This window comes from Centropristis striata, chromosome 22, assembly GCF_030273125.1.
Source record: "Centropristis striata isolate RG_2023a ecotype Rhode Island chromosome 22, C.striata_1.0, whole genome shotgun sequence".
Lineage (NCBI taxonomy): Eukaryota > Metazoa > Chordata > Actinopteri > Perciformes > Serranidae > Centropristis > Centropristis striata.
In genome coordinates this window covers 31,037,606-31,056,839 of record NC_081538.1, presented here as the reverse complement: position 1 = coordinate 31,056,839, position 19,234 = coordinate 31,037,606, and the positions used below count along the sequence as shown (strand labels likewise).

The following is a 19,234-nucleotide window of genomic DNA, read 5'->3' as shown; positions in this document are numbered from 1 at the left end:
GAAATAAACATGTGAATACCAAAGCATTTGTAGTTTCAACAATTTTCTGGGAGAAATGGTGCATTATCTGACAGAAGTGTAGGGGTGCCAATATTTTTGGCCATGACTGTATATGTGTATATGTATATATATATATATATATGTATATGTATATATGTATATGTATATATATGTGTATATATATATGTATATGTATATATATGTATATATATATGTGTATATGTATATATATGTATATATATGTGTATATGTATATATATGTATATATATGTATATGTATGTATGTATATATGTATATATGTATATGTATACATATATGTATGTATGTATATATATGTATATATGTATGTATGTATAGATATGTATATATGTATATGTATATATGTATATGTGTATGTATATATATATATATGTATATATGTATGTATGTATGTATATATATATATATATATATACATGTATGTATATATATATATATATATATATATATATATACATATATGTATATAAAACGTGTGCCCTGTAAGGCAGGAGTTTACCATAGTGTGTAAGCTCAAAATATGTCTTTAGTATTGGACTGAGGGGTTGCAACCTTGGCTTGATTTTATTTATTTATTTATTTTCATCACATATGAAGTCCTGCAGAGCCGACCTGCAACAGAACCAGAACAGACAGAGCCTCCTGCAGAAAAAAAAAAGAAATTCATAAATAAATAAATTCATAAATATGATGAAAATGTCACTGTAATGTATTTTATTGAACTTAACAAAAGAAGACAACTCAACCAGGCCAACATGTCAGCACTGAAATGTGCTTAAGACTCCTGAGTGTTGGTAGGATTTGTTCTTACCTAAGAAAAATCCTGGATAAGGAAAAAATTCATGAATGCCACAATCTACGTAAAATCTTCGTGAGTAGGACTTAAGAACAAATTTGTTCTTAAGAACGGTTCGTGAATGAGGCCCATTGTGTTTGCATATTTGTGTGTTGAGTTTCTTGCATCTGGCCCCTGGTGGATGAAAAGCACCTTAAAGCCAGTTGGTGGAGCCACAGCCCTCTGATATTCATTTAAAAATCCAGACTGTGGTGAAAGTTTTCTGTAGCAGTGGACAGTTTTGACATTTGATGATCAAAGATCTGAACTTTGTGCTGAATGTGACTCTTTGGTGGAGCTAATAACACACAATATTACTGACATGTTGAGTCTCATGTTGACTTACTGTTACACTGTGAAACTTTGAATGGTTTTCTTTCAGTAACTGTCAGTAAAGTTGTTAATGAATCAGCAGATGATAACCTGCAGCTGTTTTGTGTCTTGTTCTCTCCATCAGATGTCTGTGAACTGGAACTGGACACAAACACAGTAAACAGAAGACTCAAACTGTCTGACAACAACAGGAAGGTGACATATGTGGAGCAGTATCAGTCATATCCTGATCATCCAGACAGGTTTGACTACTGGCCTCAGCTGCTGTGTAGAACTGGTCTGACTGGTCGCTGTTACTGGGAGGTCGAGTGGAGAGGAAGAGTTTATATATCAGTGAGTTACAGAGGAATCAGGAGGAGAGGACGCAGTGAAGACTGTTGGTTTGGAATGAATGATCAGTCCTGGAGTCTGTTCTGCTCTGATGGCCGTTACTATGTCAGACACAATAACAGAAGCACACACCTCTCCTCCTCCTCCTCCTCCTCCTCCTCCTCCTCTGGTAGAGTAGCAGTGTATGTGGACTGTCCTGCTAGCTCTCTGTCCTTCTACAGAGTCTCCTCTGACTCTCTGATCCACCTCCACACCTTCAACACCACATTCACTCAACCTCTTTATCCTGGGTTTGGGGTCTGGTCATCTGGTTCCTCAGTGTCTCTGTGTCCTCTGCAGGTCTGAGAGTCTCTCCTGTGGACAGAAACTCTGCTGACTGAAATCAAAGTTCAGTCTGTTCACCATCACTCACTATCTGCACTGTGAAGCAGATCTGTCTCAGACTCAAACACAAAACACTCATTTGTCTGATTTCATCTCTTTGCTGATCAACATGTTTCACTAGAAACACTTCCTGATGTGTAACATCTGCCTCCTCCCTGGTGCTGTGATTCAAAGTGACTCTGTGGGACACACTGTATAAACAATGTAAAGTGTATCTGTGTCCATGTACACATGCTGTAATAAACTTGTATTAAACTGTATATGTTTTTAGGGACGGTGCAGGAAGCTTTGTGAAGCTTTGAGGCTTCAGACTCAGCAGCAGTACAGTGACATCTGCTGGTTTATTAACCTCACAGCAGTGTAAATATTTACAAAAAATTTTTATATTTTTAGTAACATTTATTAAATCCCATGTCTTTTACTCTTAAATGTCTTTTATAGTCTATTGATGCATTTTGCACCCTTTGGACACCTTCGTGGCAAAAATGTACATGCATAAATAAACTGCTATTAAATCACCATACATCAATATTTTTTCTGCCTTTTTTCATAAATCTCTTAAACAACTTCAATTTTGCCCAAAACTACTAAACATTCAATAATTTTCAGGATTTAAACCTTTAAAATGCCAGTTTATATATTTGAATTATTTCATAATTTCTTCCGGAAATTTCTTCGCAAAATTGTGAAATGTCCTGATACTCTCAAAATGGTCTTATTATGGTCTGTTGATACGTGTAGTAGGGTGGCTTTTTCAGAAATCACAAAAAAATGATTTTGAGAGGTCCAAAATTTGAAAAAAAGTCATACCATAGCATGTCTAAAAAATTTGGAAAAAGCAACATTTTTTAATATCCCTTATAGTCTCAAAATGGTCCTATTGTGGTCTTTTGATACGCGTAGTAGGGTATTTTTTCTTGAAATCACAAAAAACACCACATTTTAAGATCTCCAAAAATAAAATTTAAAAAAGCCATACTATGGCATGTTGAAATTTGAGGAAAAAGTCACTGAATTTTTAAGTGCCCCGATACTCTCAAAATGGTTCCTATTATGGTTTGTTGATACATGTGGTAGGGTGGCTTTTCCCAAAATCACAAAAAAAAAAAAAATGATTTTGAGAGGTCCAAAATCACCCCCCAAAAAAAACATTCTGAGATTTCCAAAATAAAAAAGTCATTCTATAGCATGTCGAAATTTTTGGGGAAAAAGTTGCAAAATATTTAAATGCCCCGAAACTCTCAAAATGGTCTTATTATGGTCTGCTGATACGTGTAGTAGGCTGGCTTTTCCCGAAATCTAAAAAAAACCTCCAAAAAAAACACGATATTTTGAAAAAACGTCATACTATAGCATGTCGAAATTTGGGGGCAAAAAGTGGCAAATTTTTTAAATGCCCTGATATTCTCAAAATTGTCTTATTATAGACTTTTGTAATCATTATTAATAAATAAAAAGTACCTGTACAAACATTTATCTCACTACTAATGATGAAACTGTCAGGAGGCTCTATTTGAATTCACTCTAGTTTTTATTTCCCTTCTTGTATAATATGACACTTCACGTCCCCAAACTGAACTCAGTCAGGTGACAGAAACAAATAACATCCTTACAGTGTTCAGACAGTGCCAGTAAACAAAAGAAAAGAAAAACAGTTACAAGACACTTTTACAATCAGACGCTCATGAGTTATAGAACAACGTGTTCAAAGATGTGAATTTCAAGGCTTCGTATGATTTATTTATAGATGTTTTACTTCTGATGGAGTTACACCACAACTTTAAATTTCCTGAGGATTATTTGACATATTTTTAACATTTGGCAGCAGACGTGACAGACAGCTACAGCAGTGTATATCTGGACACAAATATGGAAGCCCACTCCTGCAAAATAACCATAAAAAATAAAACTAGATCATGTCAAAACTTTGATTCAGCACTTCAATTTAGCAATAAGTTTGATTTCAACCAGAACACAGAAAAGAATCACAAGTTTAGTTTCTTTTAAGAATGTGTGAATAATTGAATAATACTTAACCTCGTATTTATGAGGCAGTAATGGGCTTCCATTTTTTATTTTATTTTTAGCCCACAATGTGAACAGAAACAGACTTTGGACTTGAGTTTGTTTTTTTTTAATCATAAAATAATAATTACCACAGGTTTTCTGTAAAGTTAAAGGAACACTCTGATTAATTTGAAAAATACAAAAGTAAAAACCCATTTATTTTACTGGTAGATGTTTTTCATTTTCACACTCATATTTGCTGAAATTATTTAAATTGTGTCACTCTTGAAACTCCATATATTACACAGAGGTTATGTATTAATGTGGTAGTTTAACCAAATTATCAGCGTGTTCCTCCACAATAAAAGCACATGTACATGGGTCATTTGGGCACTGCTGGCTGGCAGCGAGGGGCGGGGCCCCGTGTTGGCCCTCAGGCGGGGGTGGGGCCCCGTGTTGGCCCTCAGGCGGGGTGGGGCCCCATGTTGGCCCTCAGGCCGGGGTGGGGCCCCATGTTGGCCCTCAGGCAGGGGTGGGGCCCCATGTTATCCCTCAGGTATGGAAATCAGCACATGTTGTCCCACTACATAAGAGTGGTGATAAATCAAACCTCAACAACTATCGACCAGTTTCCAAACTGCCCTGTCTCACTAAGGTTCTAGAATCTCTCGTCAACAATCGGCTCCAAACATTCCTCTCACTAAATGATGTGCTGAGTCCCCTACAATCTGGTTTCAGATCAAAACATAGTACAGTTACTGCTATTACATCTGTTACAAACAATATTATATCCGCCATGGATAAAGGAAATTATTGTGCCGCCCTCTTTGTTGATTTATCAAAAGCATTTGATACTGTTGACCATGCTCTGCTACTACAAAGACTCAGTAACATTGGCTTTGACTCTAGTTCATGTTAATGGTTCCAGGACTACCTATCCCACAGACAGAAATGTGTGACTCTCGCATCCAACCGCTCTGAATTTTTACCATTAACAAAGGGGGTCCACAAGGTTCAATATTGGGTCCTGTCCTGTTTACCATTTTCATGAACAACATTGCATCCACTATAACAAACTGTAACGCCCATCTCTACGCCGATGACACAGTTCTGTATTTCACCTCTAACACTGCACATTCAGCCATTGAAACTCTCCAGCAAGCCTTCAATAAACTACAACATTCTCTCCTCAATCTAAAATTAGTTCTCAATTCAGACAAAACCAAAAAAATGATATTCTCAAGAGCCAGACATATTGCTGAAGGTGGTCTACATATCACCACGTTAACAGGTCACAGCAGTGAAAAGGTTTCACAATACAAATATCTGGGTGTCTGGTTACATCAAAAACTCACATTCAAATTTCATATTGACATACTTACAAGTAAATTAAAACAAAAAATCGGATACTTATACAGAAACAAAGCAAACTTCCCTCTGTTCTGTAGGAAACGGATCATTCAGGCTGTTTTTTTTATCAGTTCTGGATTATTCTGATGTTATCTATAGACATGCTTCTGCCTCCACTCTCACCTCACTGGACTCTGTTTATCACTCTGATTCATTACTGGTGACAGTTACTCCACCCATCATTGACTCCTATACAACAAGGTGGGATGGGCACCTTTATCTATGAGACGAGACATGCACTGGTTCCTCTTCATTTATAAAGTCTTGATAGGCGACATGCCACCATACCTCAGCACTTTATTAAACTTAATGCTTAACACTCAATGTTCCCCGGACTGAATTTGGAAAAATTGCTTTCAGTTTTTCTGCTGCATCGACCTGGAACATCTTTCAACATTCACTCAAACTCAACACAATTATAACTCTGGGCCAGTTTAAATCTATGATAACCAAGAACTCTGCCTTTCACTGCAACTGTTTTTAATGTGTTTTGTCTGTGCTGTTTTGTGTTTTCTCTGTACTCTCGACATCATTGTAAATGAGGGGTTGCCCCCAATGATTCCTCGAGGAAATAAATAAAGGATAAATGAAAAAATAAATGGGGAAATAAATTCTATCTAAGTATTTTTCCTTTCATGATATGTTATTTCCCCCTTTAATACATATTATGGATACTATTAAAGTGAAAAAGAGTTTGATCGTCTGTCGGTCAGCAATAAACACTTTTACATTGTTTATTGTCATATTTTCATTCAGTCCCATGTGAGGCTGATCATTCCTGAGTGAACGCTTTCATATCAGTTACATCAGTTACAGTCTGTCAGTTGTTCAGACTTGTCTTAAAACTTTTCCTCTCTGCTCGACTGGTTTCCTGTGGGACGTCTCTCTCTCTCTCTCTCTCTCTCTCTCTCTCTCTCCCCTCCCCCTCTCTCTCACCTGTATTTTACCTTTACTTCCTCCTCCTGTTATGTTCTGTTGTGACGCAGTTTTTTTTCCTCCGTGTTAATCTCTTGGTAAGTGACTCTTTTCACTGTTGAACACTTTGAGCTGATCTCAGGTCTATTTGTTTGTATTCCAGCATTTTAATAAAAATAATTATTATCATAAGTTTAAGTTTTTTAAGTTTATTTTAAGTTTATCAATATCACCCACTGCTCTGACAGCAGCTAACATGCTAACCATTATGGAGCTGATTCAAACTCATATTAATGATGAAACTTCCAATAACACAATACAAGTGTAGCACCACAACCATGTAAAAGTACTTTGTTAGCAAAGTTAAATTTGACTATTTGGGAATTGTGCCCTCTAGTTGATTTTCTGCTGGAGTAATTTGTGAAACATCATGTAGCTTGTATAAAAACCTGACACCACACGTCCTCTCTGAGGACTTGTTGTATAGCTCAACTAGCAAACAGGAATAGTTTTAACCAGCTGTAAAGTAGTTGTTGGCTTGTTGAATAAGCTGAGTACTCTGGCTCACTATTATTTATATGATAGTTGTAAATTTGTTGAGCTAAGTGAGTTAGATGCTAGTTATAGACTAGCTGAGCTACCTGTAAGCTAATTGAGCTAATTTTTAACTTCAGTTCAGTTGGTTTCTAGTTGAGCTGGTTGTAAACCAGTAAGCTGTGAGTCAGTTGTTAACTTGCTGTCAGCTAGTTGTAAAACAGGTGTAACCTAACTGATACTGCTGATTGTAAACTAGTTGTAAGCTAGTTAACTTGGGTGTTAGTTAAAAACTTGCTGGGAGATATTTGTAAACGAGTTGAGTTAGTAGTAAGCTAATTGATGTAGTTGTTTATCAGTTTAGCTAGCTATAAGCTATTGGCAAGCTGGTAAAATAGTAGGACATTGTAAGTTAGTTGTAAACCAGTTGCTAGTTAATTGATTAGCTTATTGATTATATCTATATATGAGCTAATTATAAACCTGCTGAGTTATTTCTTGTGGTTGTAAAGTAGTTAAGCTAGTTTTAAGCTCATTATAACACCATTCACTTGTTATTGAGTGAGTTGTAAACAAGCTGTTGAGTGTAAGCTAATTGTTCAACCAGTTTAACTAGTTGTAAGCTAGTAGTATACAACATAAGCTACTTGTAAGCTAACTGAGGTTATAGTTAACTAGTTAAGTTAGTTGTAACCACTTCCATATGTGTATTTCCTCAAGAGCTGCAAATACAAAGACTTGGTGACTTTGAAATATTGCTGTTGTTGTTGTTGTTGTGGCAGTGACAGAGTGAATCTCTCCCTGCAGGTGTGGACTCTGCTATGGATCAGTGTGAGGACAGAGAGGAGGGAGACCCTCCCTCTGAAACCAGTCTGTGTGGGGAACATGGCAGCCAGACCAAAGCTCAGAGGTGAGATGAGGATCTCTAACTGTCCAGGGGCCTCATGTATCAACGCTGCGTACGCACAAAAACATTGCGTACGCTGTTTTTCCTGCACACGCCACATGTATGAAAAGTGAACTTGCCGTGAGAATGTGCGGTGGCACCACAAACTTTTGTTTGGGGGAAAGTACTATCTTTTCTGCTGTATTTAAAATGTGTTTCATGTCTATACTCAAACTACACACATCTGGCTTTGTGTTTACAGTTTATAGCTTTTGGACAATGAAGGAAAATGCCGTTTTCCACCCTCAATAACCCATTCTAAATATGACGGGGATAGATGATTTTATTGTTGATCTATTATTGTATTTTAGATTTCACCTGCGTACTGCTGCTTACTTGTGCAATGATAGTATGTTGAAGTCGGTATGTTTTTAAAGATTGTATATTTTCTTCAGTCTATAGCCTATATTTGGCTATTTCCACTATTTTTATATACAAATATACCAAATTTCCCTCCAGGGAACAATAAAGTATTTCTGATTCGGATTAATATGGAGCGCACAAATACCACAGATAACCTGCCTCAATTACTGTGTCAAAGTCCCGATCGCCGACTGTTTCCTCTTTGGTTTAACATGGAGATGTTAACACTGCAGGTCACAGAGATCCATGACCACAGATCCCTCTCTCCGGAGAAAAAACGTTTGTGGGAAATCCTTTCAGAATAATTCAGGTGTGGTGCATATTTGATCCCGTATGTGATGTTTAATTGGGACAACAGGTTAAGTGTGGCTTATAAACTGATGCGTAAAAATGATATTGGCAGCATTACGCACTGGCAGCTCTAACGGCTCCTGAAAAAACTAATAACGGTGGAGTTTAGAAGGAGTGTGTGTTGAGGGACCTTCTGCCATGGTGCAGGTCTCTGATCCGGCTGGTTAACAGCCACAGTGACACTTTGTTGCTGATCCCACACCTGAGGTAACAACAAGTACATTTTCCTGCCTCCACACCGGAGATTATCAGCGGGCATGCCGGCGATTTATAGTTATTTGCATGTCATGGGCATATTCATTTGCGGGAGGAGCCGGACGTGGTTGGTGGCTCGTGCATGTGCGCTCAGTTCCACGCTGGTTGGGATGTATCAAGGAAAGGTGCGCTGAACCTGGCGTACGCACAGTTTGATACATGTGGAGCTGAGTTTGCGTACGTACTTCTCTAGTTTTAGGAGTCAACATCTTTCAGTATAAAGCTATGCACTCTTTCATACATGAGGCCCCAGGACTCTTCTCCATATAAAATGAAACTGATTATTCAAATAAAATGAGTCAGAATCTTTGATGTGATTACCTTTTAGGAACATTATTAACCACTCTCTTTTTTATTAGAGTGCAGCAGGAGAGACCTGAACCTGGACCTGAACCTGACCCTGACCCTGACCCTGTACCTGAACCCAGCTGTGTGTCCATGAAGAGTGACCGGTCTATGGGTTTTCCTGAGAACTTTAAAGTTGGACAACCTGGATCTGGACCTGAACCCAGCTGTGTGTCCATGAAGAGTGACCGGTCTATGGGTTTTCCTGAGAACTTTAAAGTTGGACAACCTGGATCTGGACCTGAACCCAGCTGTGTGTCCATGAAGAGTGACCGGTCTATGGGTTTTCCTGAGAACTTTAAAGTTGGACAACCTGGATCTGGACCTGAACCCAGCTGTGTGTCCATGAAGAGTGACCGGTCTATGGGTTTTCCTGAGAACTTTAAAGTTGGACAACCTGGATCTGGACCTGAACCCAGCTGTGTGTCCATGAAGAGTGACCGGTCTATGGGTTTTCCTGAGAACTTTAAAGTTGGACAAGCTGCTGATGGAAGGTAAGAATTTAAAACTGAAATTTGTTGATGTCTGACTCGCTCAGAACTTTGTCGTCAATGTGGCAAAAGATTTATTTTTTTGATTAAATGCAGGATACTTTTAAACTTAATAAAAAAAAATGTATTGTATGAATTCTTTGAACTAACAAAGTCATCGCTGCATGCCAGTGGTTGGTCACAGTCATTGTTGTACAGGTCACTATTAGATCTCATGTCCAGCTCCAAGACTTTGTGATCCGAGTCCTACACAAGTTATTGCACAGCCTTCATCAAATGTAATGAAACTTAAATGTTTAAACTGAGTAGGAGGTAATATAGTACATTTTGACAATCTCTTAAAATAATAGCATAAGTATTTTTACCAGGTTTTTAAGAAAACACAAAGAAACTGATCCAAATTTTGAATATATGATATTTAGGCAAAAAAAACATTTTTGTTAAAAAAAAAAAAAAGACTTATGCCTTTGTTTTAGGAAGGCATTTTCAGAAATACATGCTTTTAATTGGATCCATCTGTTGTGTCAACTGCCTTGATCAACTTTACAATACAGAAAAATACCACTGTGATGGTGAAAGCTTTAGTTATACCCGTCTGAACTGTCAGTGTGAAGACATTGTCCAGGAAGAGATTCAACTCACTGAAGTTAAGGATGAACTCACTGATATTACCAGTCATCAATGTGGATTCAGGAGACTTGAGCTATAAAACCTACAAACATGTGATTAGTGAACGACCAGCTCTGCTTCCTGAGGCACAGCTGCAGGTTTCACTGCAGACGTATGTCGTACTTGTTAAAATAATTTCTTTGTAAAAATCCTTGTCCTGCAATCCATCTCGCTGAGGTGCTCATCCCCAAGTATCTGCTTGAAGGTCTGTCTGCAGCTCCATGGAGTTCTTCCTCAGTGAACATGCAGGTTGGGTTGCTAACCTTCCTGCTGCCAGCTGTCCCTCCAGTCATTACCAACCTGTTGTTGTTTGTCTCCAAGTCTGTCTTCAGGCATCACTAGCTAAACCAGACTTGATGGTTTGAGAGATACCCAACTATGCACTTTAACTCATCAGTGATGTGATCTGGTGTCTTTGGGTGTTTCAGTTCTCTTCATGGTGGACTCCTTCTCCCAGGTGACCCTGCCCACCTTGATCAGACCCCTGTTGTGTAAAAGTGTCGTGGATCAAGCCTGGACCAGATGAGGGCACTGGTCCCCTGATACAGAAACATATGCACCAATTCTTTCCCGAAAAACTTGATACGAAATGCAGGCGCAAAAGGTACTCAGGAGATGATCAGAGTTTGATGCAGTAGAGTTTATTCTCATACAGAAGACATAAAACCAGAGTCAATTGTCCAGACCAGGATTGACTAAAGAATTCTCTGTTGGGCTTTACTTTATATACCATACAGATTCCTCCTTCACAATTCCTCTTTGGGGGACTAGTTGTTGCTCACTGTTCGAAAAAAATAACAACTCACAGGCCCCGGAAACAATGTTGTCATTTCTCCTTACCCCTATTTGTTATTAGGATGCCTAGCTTTATTTGCATCATAATACTGTTGCTTGAACCCCTTGCTTAACTCTCAAAGCCTTCACAGAGTGACACCAATATTTCTGAAGGGGCCTGCATGTATTCTTTTTAAAGGATCATCATACACCAGCCATATACCAGCCACTCTTCCTCCTGAGCAACAGTTCTGTCATTGTGTCATCATCTCAGATCTCCTTTAGAAAGCCATTTACATATGTATGTCATTAAATGTTCCTACACTTGATGTTTTCTCTGCAGAGTTCAGCAGGAGAGCTCAGAGGGCCTCAGTGGTCAGTCAGCCCCACAGCATCAAACAGACCTGGACTCCATATTTATGGTGTGTGCATGTACAAACAAACCTTTCACTATAAACTACAGATTAATGTTTATCTACCATTCATGGTGCTGCTCTGTTTGGACCAGCAACCTTCAGACTGACAGATGAATGACATGTGAGCTTTTAACTAAATGTTCAATTTATCATTCTGTTACAGTTGCTGGAGGAGAACATCGTCACTTTTGTAAAGAACGAGCTGAAGAAGATCCAGAAAGTTCTGAGTCCAGATTACCCAGAATGCTTAGAGAGTCAGAGGGAGGATGAGGATGAGGAGCAGAGGAGGAGCAACAGAGAGGAGTTTCTGAAGATCACAATTAACTTCCTGAGAAGAATGAAGCAGGAGGAGCTTGCTGACTGTCTAAAGAGCAGTAAGTGGATTTCTTTAAAAATGTAACATGATGAAAGATAAAATGGAGGCAACATGGGCAAAGCTTATATTTATAATTGCTGAAGTAAATATGCTGCACACATCTGCATCAGATCAGAAGCTGTTCGTCCTCAACTGATGACCTGAATAAAACTGACACAGGAGCAAAAACTACACAGACACAATTAAATGTTTAGATTCTCTGATTTTCTACAGGATACTCTCGCTGATTTGATTTAATTTGTTCATTCAGGAACTTGTGCTCCAGTGTGCCAAGGTAAACTGAAGTCTAACCTGAAGAAGAAATTCCAGTGTGTGTTTGAGGGGATCTCCAAAGCAGGAAACCCAACCCTTCTGAATCAGATCTATACAGAGCTCTACATCACAGAGGGAGGGACTGCAGAGGTCAATGATGAACATGAGGTCAGACAGATTGAAACAGCATCCAGGAAACCAGACAGACCAGAAACAACAATCAGACAAGAAGACATCTTTAAAACCTCACCTGGAATAGATGAACCAATCAGAACAGTGCTGACAAAGGGAGTGGCTGGCATTGGGAAAACAATCTTAACACAGAAGTTCACTCTGGACTGGGCTGAAGACAAAACCAACCAGGACATCCACTTCACATTTCCATTCACTTTCAGAGAGCTGAATGTGCTGAAACAGAAAAAGTTCAGCTTGGTGGAACTTGTTCATCACTTCTTTCCTGAAACCAAAGAAGCAGGAATCTGCAGGTTTGAAAAGTTCCACGTTGTGTTGATCTTTGACGGTCTGGATGAGTATCGACTTCCTCTGGACTTCCACAACACTGAGATCCTGACTGATGTCACAGAGTCCACCTCAGTGGATGTGCTGCTGACAAACCTCATCAGAGGGAAACTGCTTCCCTCTGCTCGCCTCTGGATAACCACACGACCTGCAGCAGCCAATCAGATCCCTGCTGACTGTGTTGACATGGTGACAGAGGTCAGAGGGTTCTCTGACCCACAGAAGGAGGAGTACTTCAGGAAGAGATTCAGAGAAGAGGAGCAGGCCGGCAGAATCATCTCCCACATCAAGACGTCACGAAGCCTCCACATCATGTGCCACATCCCAGTCTTCTGCTGGATCTCTGCTACAGTTCTGGATCTGTTGAAAACCAGAGAGGGAGGAGAGCTGCCCAAGACCCTGACTGAGATGTACATCCACTTCCTGGTGGTTCAGTCCAAAGTGAAGAACATCAAGTACGATGGAGGAGCTGAGACAGATCCACAGTGGAGTACAGAGAGCAGGAAGATGATTGAGTCTCTGGGAAAACTGGCTTTTGATCAGCTGGAGAAAGGAAACCTGATCTTCTATAACTCAGACCTGATAGAGTGTGGCATCGATATCAGAGCAGCCTCAGTGTACTCAGGAGTGTTCACACAGGTCTTTAGAGAGGAGAGAGGACTGTACCAGGGCAGGGTGTTCTGCTTCGTCCATCTGAGTGTTCAGGAGTTTCTGGCTGCTCTTCATGTCCATCTGACCTTCATCAACTCTGGAGTCGATCTGATGACAGAAGAACAATCAAGCTCCTGGTGGTCTGAAGTGTTCGGGGGCAAATCAATTCCTCTCTACCAGAGTGCTGTGGACAAGGCCTTACAGAGTCCAAACGGACACCTGGACTTGTTCCTCCGTTTCCTCCTGGGTCTTTCTCTGGAGACCAATCAGACTCTCCTCAGAGGCCTGCTGACACAGACAGGAAGTAGCTCACAGACCAACAAGAAAACATCCCAGTACATCAAGAAGAAGATCAGTGAGAATCGTTCTCCAGAGAGGAGCATCAACCTGTTCCACTGTCTGAATGAACTGAATGATCGTTCTCTAGTGGAAGAGATCCAACAGTCCCTGAGATCAGGAAGTCTCTCCACAGATGAACTGTCTCCTGCTCAGTGGTCAGCTCTGGTCTTCATCTTACTGTCATCAGGATCAGATCTGGACGTGTTTGACCTGAAGAAATACTCTGCTTCAGAGGAGGCTCTTCTGAGGCTGCTGCCAGTGGTCAAAGCCTCCAACAAAGCTCTGTAGGTGCACACATCACTATCCAGATTAAATGTAGTTTCTATTTGTTCTCTCATGTTTTGCTGATTCCTCTCCAGGCTGAGTGGCTGTAACCTCTCAGAGAGAAGCTGTGAAGCTCTGTCCTCAGTCCTCAGCTCCCAGTCCTCTAGTCTGAGAGACCTGGACCTGAGTAACAACGACCTGAAGGATTCAGGTGTGAAGCCCTTTTCTGCTGGACTGAAGAGTCCACACTGCAGGCTGGAAACTCTCAGGTCAGAATTAAACTGTTTTTAGAAGTAAACCCACTATGTTAACAGTTTTCTGCTTATTAGCTCCATTAGTGTCTTAGACTGTTACAATAATGAACAGATAGCAAATAAATACTCTTATTTTAGAGAGTTAATGGTGGCCGTGTGTGTGTGTGTGTGTGTGTGTGTGTGTTTGTGTGTTTAGTCTGTCAGGCTGTATGATCTCAGAGGAAGGCTGTGCTTCCCTGGCCTCAGCTCTGAGCTCCAACCCCTCCCACCTGAGAGAGCTGGACCTGAGCTACAATCATCCAGGAGACTCAGGAGAGAAACTTCTGTCTGGACTGAAGGATCCACACTGGAGACTGGAGACTCTCAGGTATAGACAGACAAACAGGTGGACATTCAGGTATAGACAGACAGACAGACAGACAGACAGACAGGTGGACACACTCAGGTGTGGACAGGTGGACAGACACCAGCTCTCACTGGCCCTCATTTATCAAATGAGCGTACGTCAGAAAGTGAGCGTAAAGTGGGCGTAAGATGATTTATACACAAGCCTCGGCATTTATCAATTTGGACGTGAGCGGACGGTACGATCAGATCTCGCGTCTGCTCTCAGCTCGTGTACACAAATTTGAGTCAGCGTGAAGTCCACACGTCTGAGTCTGAGAATTGATCTTAGACTATTGTACCGATGCCTGGAGCTGATAAAACTCTGTGGTGTTTTGATTTTTAATGGTGACAAAGCAAAACATGTTTAGACTATATAATTTATCATTAAAACATAATTTAAAATAAATACACCCTGCGATCGTGAAATTCTTTAAACAGAATACTAGCCGAGGATATTAAATGTTATTGTCTTCTGCTGTTTACTGTTATCATTATTATTATTATTATTATTATTATTGTTATCCAGCTCCGACACCGGAGCATCAGCATCTCTTTTACCAGCGGTGCTGCCTGAGTAGAAACATTTCCAATCAGCGCTGCCACACGCTCCTCTGACAAGGACATCATTCTTAGTAAATGTAAAGAGGTTAATAATATCTCTCCATCATAATAATAGCAATATTCGGATATTATATAGATTATTAGGCTTTATATATCACGATGTATAAATTAATTACTCAAACCTCGCCGGGAGTTTAATAGTCCGCTACTCTGCTGACAGCACCACTGATTTCCTTCCTTTTCACTTTTTATGCTGCCAAACAAAACTAGTTTGTTGTGTTGCAGCTGTTGGACATCAGCGTTTCACTTTCTGACTCTGAGAAATTCCTCTTCGTTTAGAATTAAAACTTACTTTAAAACATTGTTTACCTCCTTCAACCAAAAAGGTTTGAAAACTTTTAAGTCCGTGCTCCAAATATAAAATATTCACTGAACTTGTTTGAGTTTATAACTATAAGTACTTTTATTTCATAAACCTCGGTTGCTGCGTATTTCTTTAATATGTCTATATTGCCCGTATTGTTAATTGTAACGGTGCACTTTGCTAATAAAGCGACTTTAGGGGGGGAAAATCCTCGTTTTGGCCGTATTGCGCCCTTCGGTGTCGTAAACTCTGAAGGCGAGTCTTCTGAATCGGGTATATATTAGGGCGTGACATTTAAATGACGCTCGTTTCGAGCCGCCACATTTATCAACAGCCGATCATTTTTACGCTGTGATTGGAGAGATACGATCGTTTGATAAATCCCACGTGAACCCTGTCGTAAGACGAAATATACACTCAGTTCTGCGCTCGTTTCTACGCTCGCTTGATAAACGAGGGCCACTGTGTCTCTGTCTCTAACTGAGTGTCTCTGGTTGATGTTTAATGGTGATATGAAGTTGATTGTGACTGTGTCTCTTCCTGCAGGGTGGACCATGGTGGACTGCAGAGACTGAGACCTGGTCTGAGGAAGTGTGAGTGTGTTTCAGCTTCATTCATCAGAACTCAGCTGCACATGTTACAGCACATTTAGACTTTTTATTGACTGAAGTTGGATGATGAATTTCTCCAGAGTTTCAATCAGGATTCAGCTTCTGTTTTCAGTCAGTGTGGCTGGAAAGATGTTAGAATTCAATCAATCCATTTCAAATCCACCAACACAAAGAAAGTGAACACAGTGATCCAACAAAACTAATAAATACATTTAATGAAGAGTGGAGCCAACAGAAAGCTGACTGTGTTTCTTCTTCTCTTTACTCTAACTGATTTTATACAAGAGTTTTGTTGCCTTCAGGTGCTGCTTGTAAACTTCACAAGTTTGACGGATAAAAGTTGTTGTGTTCCTTTAATATTCTTCTCTTGATGTTTTTAATACATCAGTGTTCAAAAACATACAAGTCATAAACAAAGCAGGACTTAATTAATGTGAACAGATGTTGAGAAGTTGAATAAAGTGAGTTGAGGTGGATTTACCTTCCAGTTCCTCCCTGACTGGGAGACCTGAGACCAGATGTACGACACATACGCACAAGAAAACAATGGGCCTCATTCACCAATATCTTCTTAAGAATCTTCTTAGATTCGTTCTTAAGTCCTTCTTAAGAAGGTTTCTAAGAAGACCCTACGTCAGATTCATCGACGTCTTCTTAAGCCGCTGAATTGTTCGCAGCCGTGTTCTTAAATTGATGAATGCCATCTCCTCGTAAACTGAGCGGGCGTGCCAGGTGAGTCTAATTAACATAGGATTAGCATAGGTACCGCCCATTAATGCCCATAAAAGGGCCCATAAAAAGGAGTGCAGGGCCGCCACACAGAGGAAACAGCAACAGAATGCCTAAAGCAAAGCGTAAATCCGTTGGAGCACAGGTAAAAAGAAAAAAAAACATTATCAGTTCAGAACTACAAGTTCTGCTGCAGGAGATCACTTGGAGGAAGAACATTATATTTAGCAGCCTTAGTGCAGGTTGCAACAACGCAAACAATTTATTTTCTGGAATAATACCTTATATATGTATGTATATATATATATATATATATATATATGTATATGTATGTGTATATATATGTATATATATATGTAAATGTATATATGTATATACATATATATATGTATATATATATGTATATATGTGTGTGTGTATATATATATATACATATATATATGTATATATATGTATATAAAACGGGTGCCCTGTAAGGCAGGAGTTTACCATAGTGTGTAAGCTCAAAATATGTCTTTAGTATTGGACTGAGGGGTTGCAACCTTGGCTTGATTTTATTTTTATTTTTTTTATCACACATGAAGTCCTGCAGAGCCAACCTGCAACAGAACCAGAACAGACAGAGCCTCCTGCAGCAGTAATATATATACCATTGTTTTGTAGCCGTGGATGGAGAAATGCCACCTACCTATAAACAGGCTGGTATCACTAATGGACGGCATGATTTCCAATTTACTTGATTCATGTTAAAGCGTTGGCACATTTAATTTAATTAAAATGAAAAATGAAAAAAAAAGAAATTAATAAATAAATAAATTCATAAATATGACGGAAATGTCACTGTAGTGTATTTTATTGAACTTAAGACAACTCAACCAGGCCAACATGTCAGCACTGAAATGTGCTTAAGACTCCTGAGTGTTGGTAGGATTTGTTCTTACCTAAGAAAAATCCTGGATAAGAAAAAAATTCATGAATGCCACAATCTACGTAAAATCTTCGTAAGTAGGACTTAAGAACAAATTTGTTCTTAAGAACGGTTCGTGAATGAGGCCCATTGTGTTTGCATATTTGTGTGTTGAGTTTCTTGCATCTGGCCCCTGGTGGATGAAAAGCACCTTAAAGCCAGTTGGTGGAGCCACAGCCCTCTGATATTCATTTAAAAATCCAGACTGTGGTGAAAGTTTTCTGTAGCAGTGGACAGTTTGACATTTGATGATCAAAGATCTGAACTTTGTGCTGAATGTGACTCTTTGGTGGAGCTAATAACAGTTTAATAAAGCAGATGGTTCAGAGCTGCTTTGTGCTGCAGTGGAAGATGATGTGTCAATTTTATTTGTGAGACTTTATTCACTACGTGTGTTTATTGATGTGGATCTCCATCAGCTGTCATCCTCGAGTCCACACGAGGAAAAACACACAATGTTACTGACATGTTGACTCTCATGTTAACTTACTGTTACACTGTGAAACTTTGAATGGTTTTCTTTCAGTAATTGTCAGTAAAGTTGTTAATGAATCAGCAGATGATAACCTGCAGCTGTTTTGTGTCTTGTTCTCTCCATCAGATGTCTGTGAACTGGAACTGGACACAAACACAGTAAACAGATTCCTCAAACTGTCTGACAACAACAGGAAGGTGACACGTGTGAGAGAGGATCAGTCATATCCTGATCATCCAGACAGATTTGACTCCTGTCCTCAGCTGCTGTGTAGAACTGGTCTGACTGGTCGCTGTTACTGGGAGGTCGAGTGGAGAGGAGGAGTTTCTATATCAGTGAGTTACAGAGGAATCAGCAGGAGAGGACACAGTGAAGACTGTGAGTTTGGATGGAATGATCAGTCCTGGAGTCTGTGGTGCTCTGATGGTGGTTACTCTGTCTGGCACAATAACAGAAGTACAGACCTCTCCTCCTCCTCCTCCTCCTCCTCCTCCTCCTCCTCCTCCTCCTCCTCCTCCTCTGGTAGAGTAGCAGTGTATGTGGACTGTCCTGCTGGCTCTCTGTCATTCTACAGAGTCTCCTCTGACTCTCTGATCCACCTCCACACCTTCAACACCACATTCACTCAACCTCTTTATCCTGGGTTTGGGTTTCGGTTCGTGCCATATGGTTCCTCAGTGTCTCTGTGTCCTCTGCAGGTCTGAGAGTCTCTCCTGTGGACAGAAACTCTGCTGACTGAAATCAAAGTTCAGTCTGTTCACCATCACTCACACTCTGCATTGTGAAGCAGATCTGTCTCAGACTCAAACACAAAACATTCATTTGTCTGATTTCATCTCTTTGATGATCAACATGTTTCACTAGAAACACTTCCTGATGTGTAACATCTGCCTCCTCCCTGGTGCTGTGATTCAAAGTGACTCTGTGGGACACACTGTATAAACAATGTAAAGTGTATCTGTGTCCATGTAAACATGCTGTAATAAACTTGTATTAAATTGTATATGTTTTTAGGGACGGTGCAGGAAGCTTTGAGGCTTCAGACTCAGCAGCAGCACAGTGACATCTGCTGGTTTATAAACCTCAC

The 19,234-nt window shown here is 39.9% G+C and overlaps 2 protein-coding genes across 3 annotated transcripts in view; both read left to right on the top strand.

The window, feature by feature from the left end:
- The window catches only part of LOC131960677 (protein NLRC3-like), a 23,363-nt gene extending 11,072 nt beyond the window's left edge, over positions 1-12,291 (top strand). The window contains exons 10-11 of one of the 2 annotated variants that reach the window (XM_059325941.1): positions 1,333-1,930; positions 12,195-12,291. In XM_059325941.1, the coding sequence (XP_059181924.1) occupies positions 1,333-1,883 (551 nt within the window). In that variant the 3' untranslated portion in view covers positions 1,884-1,930; positions 12,195-12,291. Of the gene's footprint in view, positions 1-1,332; positions 2,549-12,194 lie in introns of those variants that run through there. The other variant, XM_059325940.1, reaches the window with a different exon arrangement.
- Positions 6,297-19,234, top strand: LOC131960671 (NACHT, LRR and PYD domains-containing protein 12-like). Its single transcript, XM_059325932.1, has 10 exons — positions 6,297-6,352; positions 7,596-7,698; positions 9,063-9,542; positions 11,326-11,404; positions 11,562-11,772; positions 12,025-13,819; positions 13,895-14,068; positions 14,250-14,420; positions 15,912-15,958; positions 18,274-19,234. The coding sequence occupies exons 2-10, from the start codon at positions 7,610-7,612 to the stop codon at positions 18,849-18,851; spliced, it is 3,624 nt and encodes a 1,207-aa protein (XP_059181915.1). The 5' UTR covers positions 6,297-6,352; positions 7,596-7,609; the 3' UTR covers positions 18,852-19,234.

Excerpts from the sequence above, each read along its gene's own strand:
- LOC131960671 (XM_059325932.1), top strand. The coding sequence starts at position 7,610 with ATGGATCAGTGTGAGGACAGAGAGGAGGGAGACCCTCCCTCTGAAACC. Across the intron at positions 11,405-11,561 it reads ACCTGGACTCCATATTTATG|TTGCTGGAGGAGAACATCGT; the intron begins GTGTGTGCATGT and ends ATTCTGTTACAG. Across the intron at positions 15,959-18,273 it reads GAGACCTGGTCTGAGGAAGT|ATGTCTGTGAACTGGAACTG; the intron begins GTGAGTGTGTTT and ends TCTCTCCATCAG.